General features: G+C 33.7%; 1 protein-coding gene across 1 annotated transcript; it reads left to right on the plus strand.

Annotated features, from left to right (window-relative positions):
• Positions 1 to 200: 200 nt before the first annotated feature.
• Positions 201 to 1,410, plus strand: LOC110913659. The gene is made up of 6 exons (XM_022158481.1): positions 201 to 384; positions 474 to 576; positions 768 to 895; positions 991 to 1,075; positions 1,156 to 1,259; positions 1,379 to 1,410. The coding sequence occupies exons 1-6, from the start codon at positions 201 to 203 to the stop codon at positions 1,408 to 1,410; spliced, it is 636 nt and encodes a 211-aa protein (XP_022014173.1).
• Positions 1,411 to 14,621: the final 13,211 nt, after the last annotated feature.

The following is a 14,621-nucleotide window of genomic DNA, read 5'->3' on the forward strand; positions in this document are numbered from 1 at the left end:
TGGACCAGGAGGTTTTGTTTAGACCAATGCATACTTTTTTTTTGAATAAAAAATTAATTAGTTTCTGTTTATAATTAATTATAAAACTTTTATTTTCAGGGCACGAAAATGCAGGCATTTGTTTTACAAAAAAAAAAAACACTACTGGTTATGAGCATTTGCTGAAAGAAAATCAATGTTTAACTATTCGTAAGCCTTCGATGGGTGAAAATCGTCAAAAAGTCAAATATGTTCATAGTTCGTTCAAGATCAATCTAAATAACAACACTACTGTCCAAGAATGCAACGAGCCTGTTGGTGCTGAATGGGGATTTGACTTTTCTCCATTTGATTCTGTTGTGGATGACCCTCATGATGATAGCAAGTCTTTCAAAAGCCCGATTGGTAAATTATTTTTAATTTTTTCTTCATTTTTATCAATTTAGTATTATATATGTTATGTAATATTAATTTCATTATTCTGTAATGTTTAGATGTTATTGGTTTTGTGATCAAGTGTCTTCCGTCAGATGATAAAAGTGATCATAATAACGGCAAAGACGAGAAGAAGACTACCTTTATTTTGGAAGATTTGCAGTACATTCTTATATATACATATACATACATATATATATATATATATATATATATATATATATATATATATATATATATATATATATATATATATATATATATATATATATACCTTCTTTCACTTATATATTTCTCCCATTTTATATATTTTTGACAACTATCAAGTTAATTCTTTAATTTTTATTTTTTAGACACCATCAGATTTACGTCACGTTATGGGGTTGTTATGCTGATCAAATTTTAGATTTTGAGAAGAACAATAAGGATGAAAAGAATGTTGTGGTTGTTGTTCAGTTTGGGAAGTACAGATTTTGGGGAGGTATATTCTATACCGACACTCTCACTTTTCATTAAACTACATATTGGTTTTTATACAAGTTGGAGTTTTATTTACATGTTGTTATAATTAAACAGGTAATTTGTTTGTCTCCAATTTGTATAATGTAACTCGAGTCTTGATAAAATCTGAGGTGAAAGAGATTTTGGATTTCAAGAAAAGGTTTGTAATCTTATTACATTTTTTTATAATATCTTTTGAATATGTATTACTTTTGTAACATTCTTTATTTTTCTATACAGTTTCCTTGCTCAGCTTAATGTTTCATCGTCTTCCGGTTATTCTGGATTGAGTTCTTCTGCTATCAAGTCAATGACTGAGGAATATCTATCTGATGGTTCCTTTAGTACAATTGGAGCATTAAGCCAAATCTCCGAAGTATGGTTACAATACTTTATTGTTTTATTTTTTATATCCATTATTTTTAACTTTAATAATGTTCTAAATTATCATATATTTATACAGCAAAAGTTTGTTATTATCCTCGGAACTATTAAGAGCTTTGCTTCAGAAGAGTCATGGTTTTACAATGCATGTAAGAGTTGCAACAAAAAGGTTATGTACAACACAATTTGCAAGGCAAAGCAAGATGGAAGTGAAGGCTATGATGAAGTAACTGTCTTGGAATGTCAGACTGATCGTTGCAATAAAAGGACCGTTTTGTCTGTTCCCAGGTTAATTTTATTGATTCATTTATTTGTCCTAAACAATTTACATGGTTATTAAGAAAATCTTATTTAATATTTTGACAGGATAAAAGTTCAAATTCGTGTTCAGGATTGTACCGGGATTGTCACTTTGACGTTGTTTGAACGTGAAGTTCTTAAACTGTTAAAGGTTAACGCAAACCAGCTTTTGGATAAAAACATTGAGGTAAGTTACTTTGTGTCAATATAATATCGTTACTTCGTTTATACATTTTAATGTATATATTTTAAACTGCTATGTTTGTAAATTGAGTTGAAGGCCCAAAATATGTAATAAATATTAAATATAAGCTATAAACTATAAACTAAAAGTACAACAGGTAGATATTTATAAATACGGTTAGATAGTAGCGGTCCAAAGTATATAAAGATTGTAACTATCAAACATGTTAACCACATACAAAACAACTTTTAACACTACATAACTTACGCTACCTTACTTCATTAGCCAAAACAACAATATGTTATGCTTCTACCGTGATTCCAAGTTTCAAACATTACCACTAGCCAAAAACATTGGCAAGGAACAAAACACCAATATGTGGAAAGTACTGGAATTTGCAATGATCACCTTCTTTTATGTTGTTATCTTTAAGCCATTTCGCCCATCCTTTGACAACGTACTTGATACTGTTTTTATTTGGCTCCGCCCTAACATCATGTTTTGTCTCGACATTCTGCCTGTTGACGATCTTAACTTTCAATGTTTCGTCAATTCCTGTGATCCGTGCTACCCCCATTGGTATGCGCTATAAGTTTCAAAACATATTAATAATTTCCATTATTGATGTCAAATATTTAAAAAAATACCAAACTTCTTCAAATTATGTAAACATATTAGACGTCTATTAACATATAATTTAGTCTGAACTTACAAAGCGTTTGGTGTATGGCACAATGAATATCAGCGGACCAGTTTCATCATCATCATCATCATCAAACTCCTCTGATTCAGCCAAAGAGTCTTCAGAATCCGATATAACCACAACATCGTTTTCAGCTTCGGCCATGCTAAGAAACAGTTCAAATGTTGACCCATTTTAAAGAAAACATAGACTCATAACATATAATCCAATCATTTTTATGTAGTTTAAAGTAATGTTAGTTGTCTAACTTTCATTAACTTCACACACTTTAAAGACATTAGAAGTAAAATGATTTATGTTACCTAAATTAAATAAATCCAACCAGGAAATCACAGATGAACATCAACATTGAATTAAAATGATTTATGTTACCTGATTTTTTCGTAGAGTTGTCAACCGTATGATGCACAAATTCAGAATGCAGATGAGAGCAATGTTTTAAACCCTTATTGAAACTAAATGAAATTATAATCTTATGTAATGATAGATATAAAAATCATGAGATATGATGTACAAGAAATTAGTGAATGTTGACTATTTGACATGCCTATCACTATGACATTTTTTAGCACAAGAATCCATGCAATCAAATTCATTTTTAGCCGTATATGTGTCTTTGTTTGGTTATTTTTTTATTTTATATATTTATATATTTGTTTATATAGTTATTGTGGCATCAATTATTAAAAGTAAGTTATTATTTTTTACCATAATAACATATATCAAATATGATAACATATGTATATAATCTTACAATATTACCAAAGTGTGATTTCTACTAATTGATTGATATATACTAATTTTTTAGACAACTAATGCTATTATATTGTTTCTTTTGTTTTACATGTTAATACAGTTTTAACTCCGGCAATTACACAAGACGAGTGCAGAGAGAGGCGTAAGCTACGGAAATTGTATTTAGATAGTAAATGATCTAACGTATCAAACGTGTTACCGCTTTCTAAGAAAAAAGAATCGTCGACTTCTAATTTGTCTTCCACTTTATTTCACACTCCCACTACTTCACAACATGCATCTACTATTTCGCCAGGTTTATTTATTTATTTTCTTTAAACTTTTCATAATTTTTAAAATTGCATACTTAACTATTTGTTAAAACGTATATATGTCTAAAATAATTAGATATATCAAATATCATAACATTTTTATGAAAAATTAAATTATTATCAAAGTTCCCTTTCAGCTAATTGATTTATATATAGTTATTTTTTTAGACAACTAATGCTATTATATCGTTTCTTTGGTTTTACATGGTAATACAGTTTTAACTCTGGCAATTACACAAGACGAGTGCAGAGAGAGGCGTAAACTACGAAAATTGTATTTGGATAGTAAAAGATCTAACGTATCACACGTGTTACCGGTTTCTAAGACAAAAGAATCGTCGACTTCTAATTCGTCTTCCATTTTATTACACACTCCCACTACTTCACAACATGCATCTACTATTTCGCCAGGTTTATTTATTTATTTTCTTTAAGCTTTTCATATTTTTTTAAAATTGCATACTTAACTATTTTGATACATATATATGTCTAAAACTATATATATTCATTTTTCTTTTATCAGTTGTTTTCACGCAAAGTTATGAAAGTTACACTAAAGAGAGACGGAGATTAAGGAGACTTTATTTAGATAGTAAAAAATCTCCTATCTTACGAGGCAAATCCAGGGCTATGAACAGTTTACAATCTTCTTCTAATACAAGATCCTTTCACTGTAACACACAAAATGGTAATTTTATACATTTGTTAATATTTACAAGTAATATTATACCCGATTCTCTAAAGTCATATTTTGTTTAGGTGATTACACATCTGCTTCAAACAACCAAACATTTTCAACAAGTATCCGTTGCTTTTCTATTTCTCCAAACATAACAACAGTGACTACAACTCCTATTTTACGCAAAACGTCTCCAAAGCTATCTCCTGGGAAATCTAAGTTATTAGGCAGACAAAGAATTACATCTCCTATTCCAATGGTTGATTTGACTACAGATGCAGCGTTAGATGAAGATCCTTACAAAGGTGTTTCACCAGGTAGTCGCTTAAGTTATATATTTTCGACATTATTTTGTATACCATTTTTTTATCTTGAAATACATCGATTAATTTCATTTATTTTTATTTCCATGCTAATCTACAGATTACTTAGATCATGGTGACCAGTGTATTACGTGTCAAGTATGCATGGCAAAGTTATGGGATGTAGAAACGGCGAGAGGCAGAACCAATAATGGGAAAACAAGTTATTTTTTATGTTGTGGTTATGCCAAAGTAGAGCTACCCGATTATAAAGATGCACAACCAAATTATCAGAAACTGTTTACATCTTTGGATAATGAAAGCAAGTATTTTTTGAAAAACATTCGCCGTTATAATTCTATGTTCGCTTTCACATCAATGGGTGGTAAGGTCGATCCGACTGTTAATAGAGGTAATGGCCCATTTTGCTACAGGATTAGCGGTGAAAACTATCATAGTATTGGAAGTCTGTTACCGGAGAATGCCAATAAACCAAAGTTTTGCCAGCTGTACATATACGATACAGAGAACGAAGTTTCAAACCGAGAATCGATTTTTAGGTAAGTATCTTACAGTATAATTTGTTTCAATTGTTTCTCAATTAATAATTAATATTTCATTGATAAAAAATGTGTCAAAACAGTCGATCTAAGGAGTCACCTACATCCTCTTCTGCTTCAGTTGATCGTCAGTTGATCCAACATATCAAGTCTGTGTTAGACTCCGATAATGTATTGGTTAAAGTTTACAGGATGGTTAGAGATTGTTTTCATGACGATCCGCAGCTTACTCTTAAGGTACGTCTTATTGGAAAAAGGGACAAGGATGGTCGAATGTATAACTTACCAACATGTGGCGAGGTTGCTGCTCTAATTGTTGGAGATGTTGAAAACGAAATTGAGAACAGAGATATTGTTGTTGAAACTAAATCGGGGACTCTTCAACGAATAAGTGAATTACATCCTTCTTACCTTGCTCTTCAATACCCAATTCTCTTCCCATATGGAGATGATGGTTACAGAGTTGACATCCCTCATAGAGGTGTCATAGATGTAACCAACAAGAAGCGTCCAAATTGTACGATGAGAGAGTTCTTTTCGTATCTTATTCAAGATAGAGTAAACCAATTTTCGCTGATTCTAAATTCAAGGAGACTTTTCCAACAATTTTTGGTTGATGCTTATACGATGATTGAGAGCGAGAGACTAAACTACATACGTTTTCAACAAAAAAATCTAAGATCTGATACCTATGAAAGTCTCCGGAAATTGAGAAATAATGGTCAGCAAGATATATCTAATGTTGGTACACCTCTGATATTGCCTTCTTCGTTACCGGTGGAGCTAGATATATGATGCAAAACTATTTAGATGCAATGGCTTTATGTAAATGGTTCGGTTATCCTTATTTTTTTATAACCATTACATGCAATCCCAAGTGGCCAGAGGTAAAACGGTTTCTTAAAGACACCACTCTGAATCCAGAAGATAGGCCTGATATCCTATCAAGGTTATTTAAAGTCAAGCTGGATGCAATTTGTAAAGATTTAAAGGAATGTCATATGTTGGGAAAAGCAGCAGCAAGTACGTAGTGCAATCATTTTTTAAATATATTTTTTACATTTTCTTTTATTGATTTTAAATTATTTTTATACAGTTATTTATACAATTGAGTTTCAAAAACGTGGCTTGCCTCATGCGCATTTGTGCTTATTCATGGAACCAGAAGCTAAACTTCCCACTGTTGACCAAGTTGATCCGTTCATACGTGCCGAAATTCCAAACAGAGATGATGACCCAGAGTTGTATATGCTTGTGAAGGATTTTATGATTCATGGACCGTGTGGTAATGCTAATATGAACTGCCCATGTATGGTTGATAAACAGTGTTCAAAAGGTTTTCCAAAGAGATTTCAAGATACTACGACAATTGACGCCAATGGTTTCCCATTATACAGAAGGAGAGATGATGGAGCAACAGTTGTCAAAAACCGGATCGAGTTATAGATAATAGAAGTGTTGTACCATACAACAAAAAGTTATTGAAAAATTATCAGGCACATATAAACGTGGAGTGGTGCAACCAAGCTGGGTCAATTAAATATTTGTTTAAGTATATCAACAAAGGTCCTGATAGAGCAACAATTGCTGTTTTGCATAGTGATAATCATAATGAACAACATGAAAAAGATGAGATTAAAGAGTATTATGACTGTCGGTATATCTCAGCATGCGAGGCATCATGGAGGATATTTAGTTACGATGTAAATTAAAGATATCCTTCTGTTATCAGGCTTCCATTCCATCTTCCAGGTCTCCAACCGGTTGTCTTTGGAGTAGACGAAGACATCAATTCTGTTCTTAACAGGCCATCTGTCAAGTGTTCTATGTTTCTGTCTTGGATGGAAAGGAACAAAGACCCTGATGACCATTTGGCGCATATACTAACTTATGTTCAGTTTCCAACTTGGTATGTATGGAAGATTGAAAACCGTTGTTGGCAACCTCGGAAGAAAGGTAACTCAATTGGCAGAATTCATAATGTTGCTCCCTCTCTTGGAGAAGCTTATTTTTTAAGAATCTTGCTCAATAAAGTAAAAGGACCTAAGTCATATGACGATATCAAAACTGTTAATGGTCATGTACATGATACATTTCGAGATGCGTGTTTCGCACTTGGTCTTTTAGATGATGACAAAGAGTACATCGAAGCAATTAAAGAAGCAAATGAAACAGCAACAACTTCGTACGTACGAAATTTATTTGGCATGATGCTATTGTCCAATACTATGTCAAGACCGGAGATCGTATGGGAAAGCACGTGGAAATACATGACAGATGATTTCATCTATAGATATAGTAAACTACATCGTGTTCAAGGTACATTATGAAACTTTAGAAAAGCCATTTTGCTTTTTCAGTTTTTTTCATACATGGTTTAAATAAAATATCATACTCATTGTATCTGTATTTGAACATGTAACAGGTTTATCAATTCCAGACGACGAACTTAAAAATTACGCTTTGTTGGAAATTGAAAAGTTTTTAGGTATGAATAGCTCATCGCTACGGAACTTCTCAACAATGCCTTTTCCAGATTCTTCTTCGTTATCTGATCTCGATAATTGTCTGATTAACGAGGAGCGTACTTACGACGTATTAAGTCTCGCAGAGGAATATGTTAATCTGTTTAATATGTTAACTGAAGAACAAAGGTCGGTGTTTGAAGAGATAATGAAATCTGTTGATGGTAACACTGGAGGTATGTTTTTTGTTTACGGATATGGTGGCACCGGGAAAACCTTTTTATGGAAGACGTTGTCTACCGAACTTCGATCAAAAAGAGAAATTGTATTAAATGTTGCTTCGAGTGGAATTGCATCGCTGTTATTGACAGGCGGCAGGACTGCACACTCCAGATTTCGTATTCCTTTGAATCTTAATGAGGATTCGGTATGTCATATAAAAGCAGATAGTGATGTCGCTAAATTGTTGCATCAGACCAAACTTATTATATGGGATGAAGCACCTATGGTCCATAAACATGCGTTTGAAGCCTTGGACTGCACGATGAATGACATTTTCAATTTCGACACCTCAAGAAATTCTGAAATCTCATTTGGTGGTAAGGTTATTGTTTTTGGTGGAGATTTTAGACAAGTACTTCCCCGTTGTTCGAAATGGTGGAAGACAAGAGACGGTGAACGCATCATTAAGTTCGTCTTATTTGTGGAGTAAATGTAAGGTGCTAACGTTGTCAAGGAATATGAGGTTAACCGTTGGAAGATCTCCATCCGAGATTGAGGAAATAAATAGTTTTGCTAAGTGGCTTTTGGATATAGGAGAGGGAAATGTTGGTGGTCCTAATGACGGAGAAGCGACAATTGATGTGCCATCTAATCTTATAATTAATGATACTCCGATCCCATTTCCAGCCTGATCGAATTTGTTTATCCTTCGATTCTCGAGAACTTTAGAAGTCCTAATTATTTTAGTGATAGGGCTATACTTGCGCTGAAGAATGAGGTTGTTAACGAGATTAACGATAGGCTGTTAGCGTTGTTTCCCGGTGAAGAAAGAGAGTATCTAAGCTCTGACCGTCTTTGTGCAACTGAAAATGTTAGTTCAATACAAGAAAGATTATACACACCGGATGTTCTCAATGGTCTTAAAGTTTTAGGCTTACCAAATCACAGGTTAGTGCTAAAAGTTGGTGTGCCAGTCATGTTGTTACGTAACATTGACCAAAAAAATGGTTTGTGCAATGGTACAAGGTTGAAGGTTACAAAGTTGTATAACCGTGTAATAGAGGCTGAAATAATATCTGGAGCTAACATTGGTACTCGAACCTATATTCCTAGAATTAGTTTAGTACCTTCAGACAAGAAGATTCCCTTTTCATTTCAAAGAAGGCAATTTCCGGTTGTTGTTTGCTTTGCCATGACTATCAATAAAAGCCAAGGCCAATCACTTTCTAGAGTTGGTCTGTACCTAAGACAACCGGTTTTCACGCACGGTCAGTTGTATGTCACGTTATCGAGAGTTAAAACAAGACACGGTGTTAAATTGCTAATACTGGACAAAGATGGGAAGCCTACAAATAAAACAACTAATGTTGTGTATAAAGAAGTATTCAATGACTTATGATTTTTCATTAATACTTAATATGTATAATTTAAACATGAATATTTACTGAGTATTAAATTTTATAATAAACAATTTGAAAATAATAACATTTTTTTGCCATTTGTTGTCTTATTACTCCTGTTATTTCCAATACTTTTAACAATTTATATATATATATATATATATATATATATATATATATATATATATATATATATATATATATATATATATATCGTGAAAACCTTACTTCCGGTTTAGTCTTTCATAACTTCATATTCATACTCACATGACTTTATTATTTTGAAATCCATTTAAAAAAACCACACTTACAGTTCCCTGTTTCCTATTTTTTCTTCCAAAAATTATCATTGCATCTCTCCAATCTATACATAATCACATCAGTCATTCCAAAATTACAAAGATCGGTGTTTTAATAATATTTATAATGATGAATTTTTGGGATTTTCATACCGTCATTCATCCTTACTCTCTGAATCGGTTATCTATCTACCATCGCCTTCATCATCTTCGCAATTTTCTTCGTCGGTTTTGGCTCCGGTAAGTTTCTTAAAGGTTCGATTTGTAATTTTGTGAAGCTATGATTGTTGATTTAGTAACTGATTTAAAGTTATTTACGGTTAATTTTATAAACCCTAATCTTTTTGCTACTTGATCTTTTAGGTGATAATGTTTATTGTAACTTTGTATTCATTTATTGTAGTTGTTTTAGTCACTATTTTGAACAGATTGCTGTCATTATGTTTTTGCATGTCCATTATTAAAACCGAAATCTTCGGCAATTATGTTTTGTTCATATGCACATCTTTACTGTTATTTTTGTTTAAATTGTTGTATTCTGATGATAATGTTTTTTTTCTGGGTGATTTTTTGAAAGTTTTTTTTATATTGAAAGACTTAATTGTTGTGTTCTTGAACAATAATTGAACCATAGCATGTATCTTTCTATTTGTCTACACCTGGTGTTATAAAAGTTTTGGTTCATGATGTTTTTTTTCCGAATTAGGATAATATATTTGTATACTCTGCATTTGGTTGTTTTGATTGAATTTTATTACCTGGTTTTGCAACCACTTAAGTCTTTTAACATTTGTCAGTGCATCTAATAAAAGTATACTTTACGATTACTTGACGTTTTTAACATTCTATTACATCAGTTAATGTTATGTCTACTAGAGTAAAGGAACTTTTACTATACAAAAGAGGCTGCAATGCTTTTATAAATTTGCAATTTTACCAATAATGTTAAAGATCCTGCCTTTATATCATTTGTTTGGCTTTTTATTTTAGTTGGCGGTGGATTTATAACCGTATTCTATTTATATTAATGTTCTTTTTAAATATCTTTACAGATATGGACCGTGGTTTTTTTGTTTACATCGAGGACAAGAAATTGGAAGAACAGGTTATACGTTTGTTCATAACGTGTTATATATTATTATATTGTTAAGTAACAACCTAACTTTTAAGAAATGTTTAAGTAGCATTATATCGTCTTTTTATTATTTAATCACTTAAATGATGTTTGCAGCCTTTACCAGCTTGGTATAACAAGTTAAATGAATTAGATGGATATCCCGTTGGTAATGTTTTCTTAATCACTGATGATAAAGCAATATTTGATGTTAAAATCAAGGAGTCTACGGACGGTTATTGCGTGTCAAACGGTTGGTCAACTCTTATAAATGTTCTTGAAGTAGACAATGGAGACTATGTTGTATTTGAACTTATGGATGCACTGACGTTTAGAATAACTCATTTTAAGAGTTATCCACACCCGAATCAAGGTTCAAAGTTCCACATTGTTATGTCAAACCCCGAGAACCAAAATCTGGTATGTTTTAAACAGTTTTTTTTATGTTCAGTAAAGATTTACATTTTGTACTTATTCAATGTTTTTTAATCAACTGCAGTGGGTACCGAGAGACTTCATGCAAGAGCATTTCAACGGTGATAATCTGTTTGACAATTTTGTTATTGTTTTTGACAAAAACCACACGTGGACCGTTAGTATGAGAAGACTCTGGGATATCAACCATTTCTTTGTTGATTTTACTCAAGTTTCCAATGATCTATGTTTAATATCTGGCGATCTTATTGTTTTTGAGTTGGTTGATGATTATGTCTTTAAGATTAAACTGTTCCGTACTAAAGGTCTTCAGTCGCTTAGTCCCGACCTTGCCGTACCAGTGGTGGAATCCATTAAGAAGGAGGTGCCAAATTTTGTTTTAGACCGAGGATTTTATATTGTTATTGCAGACTCCTCAAAAACCGAACAGGTAATGGTTATTTAATGAACTGGTATTTTTTAATATGTCCAGCGTATTAGCATCAACTAATGTAATCCCTGTTTTTATTTTACAGTCTCTTCCTTTATGGTATAATAAGTTTGACAACTTGAAGGGGTATCCGATTGGTCCTGTACTTATCACAAATGAAGAGGGCAATGAGTGGACTGTTTCTGTTAAATCTACTGCCAATGGGTATTGTTTCTCGAATGGTTGGTCTGCTATGGTTCGTGATGTTGGTCTGGAGGATAAAGATGTTATTATTTTCCATGTGGTTGATGCTCAGAAGCTAAAGTTCACTCATTTTAAGGCTGATTGTCTTTCCTGTGTTAAGAACAAGTTTTATGTAGAGATGTTATTTCCCGAGAACGCTAACTTGGTAATTTATACTTTTACTACTTATGATGAAGAGCCAACTGACCTTTTTATTGACGATTGCATTTATTCTTTATTTAGTGGTTGCCGAAAGAGTTTATGAACAGGTATTTCAAAGCGGACACATTGGACGATAACTTTTCAATTCGTTTTGGTATTACATACATGTGGAGTGTTAAAGTGAATAGGCTCTGGGATCCGACTACTTCATTCATGATTTCTCACAAATCACCAAAGATCTTCATCTCATATCAGGTGATGTGATCTTTTTTGAGTTGGTTGCGAGACGCATTTTCAACATTCTGCTTTTCCGTCCTAATGGAATACAGTCTGTTTTCCTTGAGTTTGCGAATAGTGTTGGTGTTGAAGAAGAGGAAGACACGGAACAAATGGATGTTAGTGAAGATTACATATTAGACGAGGGAAATCAAGACATGGAAGATGACATTGTAGACGTTGATCATGTGCCAGTCTTTATTGCTGATCCTGTCTTGGAACCAGGCTTGGTTGACGTTCCACAGATTCCGACCGTTGTTCATGAAGCCAACGTATACGAACTAAGATGGTGTCTATCTTTTCGTTTTGTAAGTTTTTCATAGTTGAAATGCTTTATTTTAATATTATGTAACGCTTTCAGGGTTGTTATTTTTTTTTAAATTTCTTTATTTTTCCGGACTTGAATGCAGCGGATCCCAAAGGAATTTGCAACAAATGTAGATTTCTCGGTCCTTGATGACATGGTCGTTCAAACTGAAGACGGTTTTTCAATGACACTCGGGATCCGGCAGGAAACGACACGTGGGATACCTCGGTATGCTTTCAGAGGATGGCGGAACTTCATGCTGCAGGCTGGGTTGGAAAATGGAGCTGAGTTTTTGCTGCGATATTTTAGGGATCAAAACACGTTGCGAATTCTTAATCCGGACCACTAAGCGATGTATTTATTGAAAGGTGTCGTTAGAAGTAAACATATAATATCGTTACCAACGCTATCCTATGTGTGGTAACAGTTTTGGAACAATTATTACTATATATGTTTTGTTTACCAATGTTTAATGTGAAACGAACATTTTGTTGATGTACTTTTGGGACGTGCTAAAGTGTCTCAAAATATTAGGCTTAACAAATCACACTTTAACGCTTCTACGTTTAAATTATTTTATGTGTTTATTTGTTGTTAAGCCACCCGCGAAGCTCGCGGGGTCTTAGGCTAGTCTACCATTATAATAAAGTGGCAAAATCTAAAAAGGACAAGACCTAGCCACGTGTCATTTTAAGACAAGGCCAAGATGGTATCTCCATAATTAGATTCAGATCTATAATTAACATCTCAACTTAGGATTGTTCTGCGTTAATATTAAAAGAGAATCTTAGGGGTAAGACCTAGCCACGTGTCATTGTAGACATGGCCAAGATGGTAGAACCTGTCCAAAAGATTCCAAAATTTTGTTAATATCTGTAAGTATGTTAACATGCTGGGCAAATTGTGATGCAGTAAAAATCACACAGGCCATCTTTAAAATTGGGTTAATTTAAATTCCCTGTAATTATATAACCATCATTTGAGGATGAAGTGCCTTCGGGTAATAATTAACGTCCTCTGGGACTAAAAGACAGTAGAAGTCTGTAACTCACTATCTAGAGAAGGGTAATGAATTGTGATTCAAACCCGAATACCTCGATTCTATGAAAATCCTGGTTATAACCGTCCTTGGGACTAGAATTTTATGCTAATATTAAAATGTGATATAGGATTTTAATAAAGGTCCTGAATAAATAATAATTAACAAATTAACCAGAAATGGCTCTTTAAAACAATGGTTAATAAATTATAAATCTCTGTAAAAGCCTTTAAATAAAACCTTGCCTATTATTTCTTTATGTAGCAATTGAAGCTACATGGCGGGGTCGGACGAAGTGAACAGTCGTCAGGTGGAGAACCACGACAATGCTAGGATACAGCTGACTGGTGCAGAGTTGCAAGCACTAGTTGATAACGCTGTTACAAGGGCTTTAGATCGACAGAACAACGAGTCTTCTGAGACTCAAAGTAGGACCCTGTCTACACCACACACCAAGTCAAAGACTCATTCGGAGGGTCACAGCAAGCCACCCTCTGTCCAACCCAAGTCTAAGAAGGATGAGTCTAAGAAAGATGATGATAGACACTCATCGAACCGTGACAGTGGTCCACCCAAGAAGATAGTGTTTGATGATGCCCCACGTACCAAGTCTTGTATGTATAAGTACTTTGTTTCATGTAAACCCCGAGATTTTACTGGGGAGAAGGGGGCAGTGGATTGCATGACTTGGCTGGATGAAATGGATACTGTAGTGGACATTAGTGGTTGTGCGGAGAGGGATATTGTGAAGTTTGTATCCCAGTCTTTTAAAGGAGAAGCCCTGGCCTGGTGGAGGTCGTTAATTCAGGCTACTGGGAAGATTCCGTTGTATAACATGTCATGGAATCAATTTGTTGCTCTCATCAAGGAGAACTACTCTCCTCAACACGAGGTTGAAAATATAGAATCCGATTTTCTATCCCTGGTCATGAAGAACCTGGATTGCCAGGCTTATCTTACAAGCTTCAATACTATGTCAAGGTTGGTTCCTTACCTAGTGACCCCGGAACCCAAGAGAATTGCACGTTTCATTGGGAGTTTGGCCCCAGAAATAAAAGCAAGCGTGAAGGCCTCTCGGCCCGCTACATTTAGATCCGCAGCTGATATATCTCTGTCCCTCACACTGGACGCAGTAAGACAGAGATCACTAAGAAAT

Source organism: Helianthus annuus, chromosome 15, assembly GCF_002127325.2.
Source record: "Helianthus annuus cultivar XRQ/B chromosome 15, HanXRQr2.0-SUNRISE, whole genome shotgun sequence".
Classification (NCBI taxonomy): domain Eukaryota; kingdom Viridiplantae; phylum Streptophyta; class Magnoliopsida; order Asterales; family Asteraceae; genus Helianthus; species Helianthus annuus.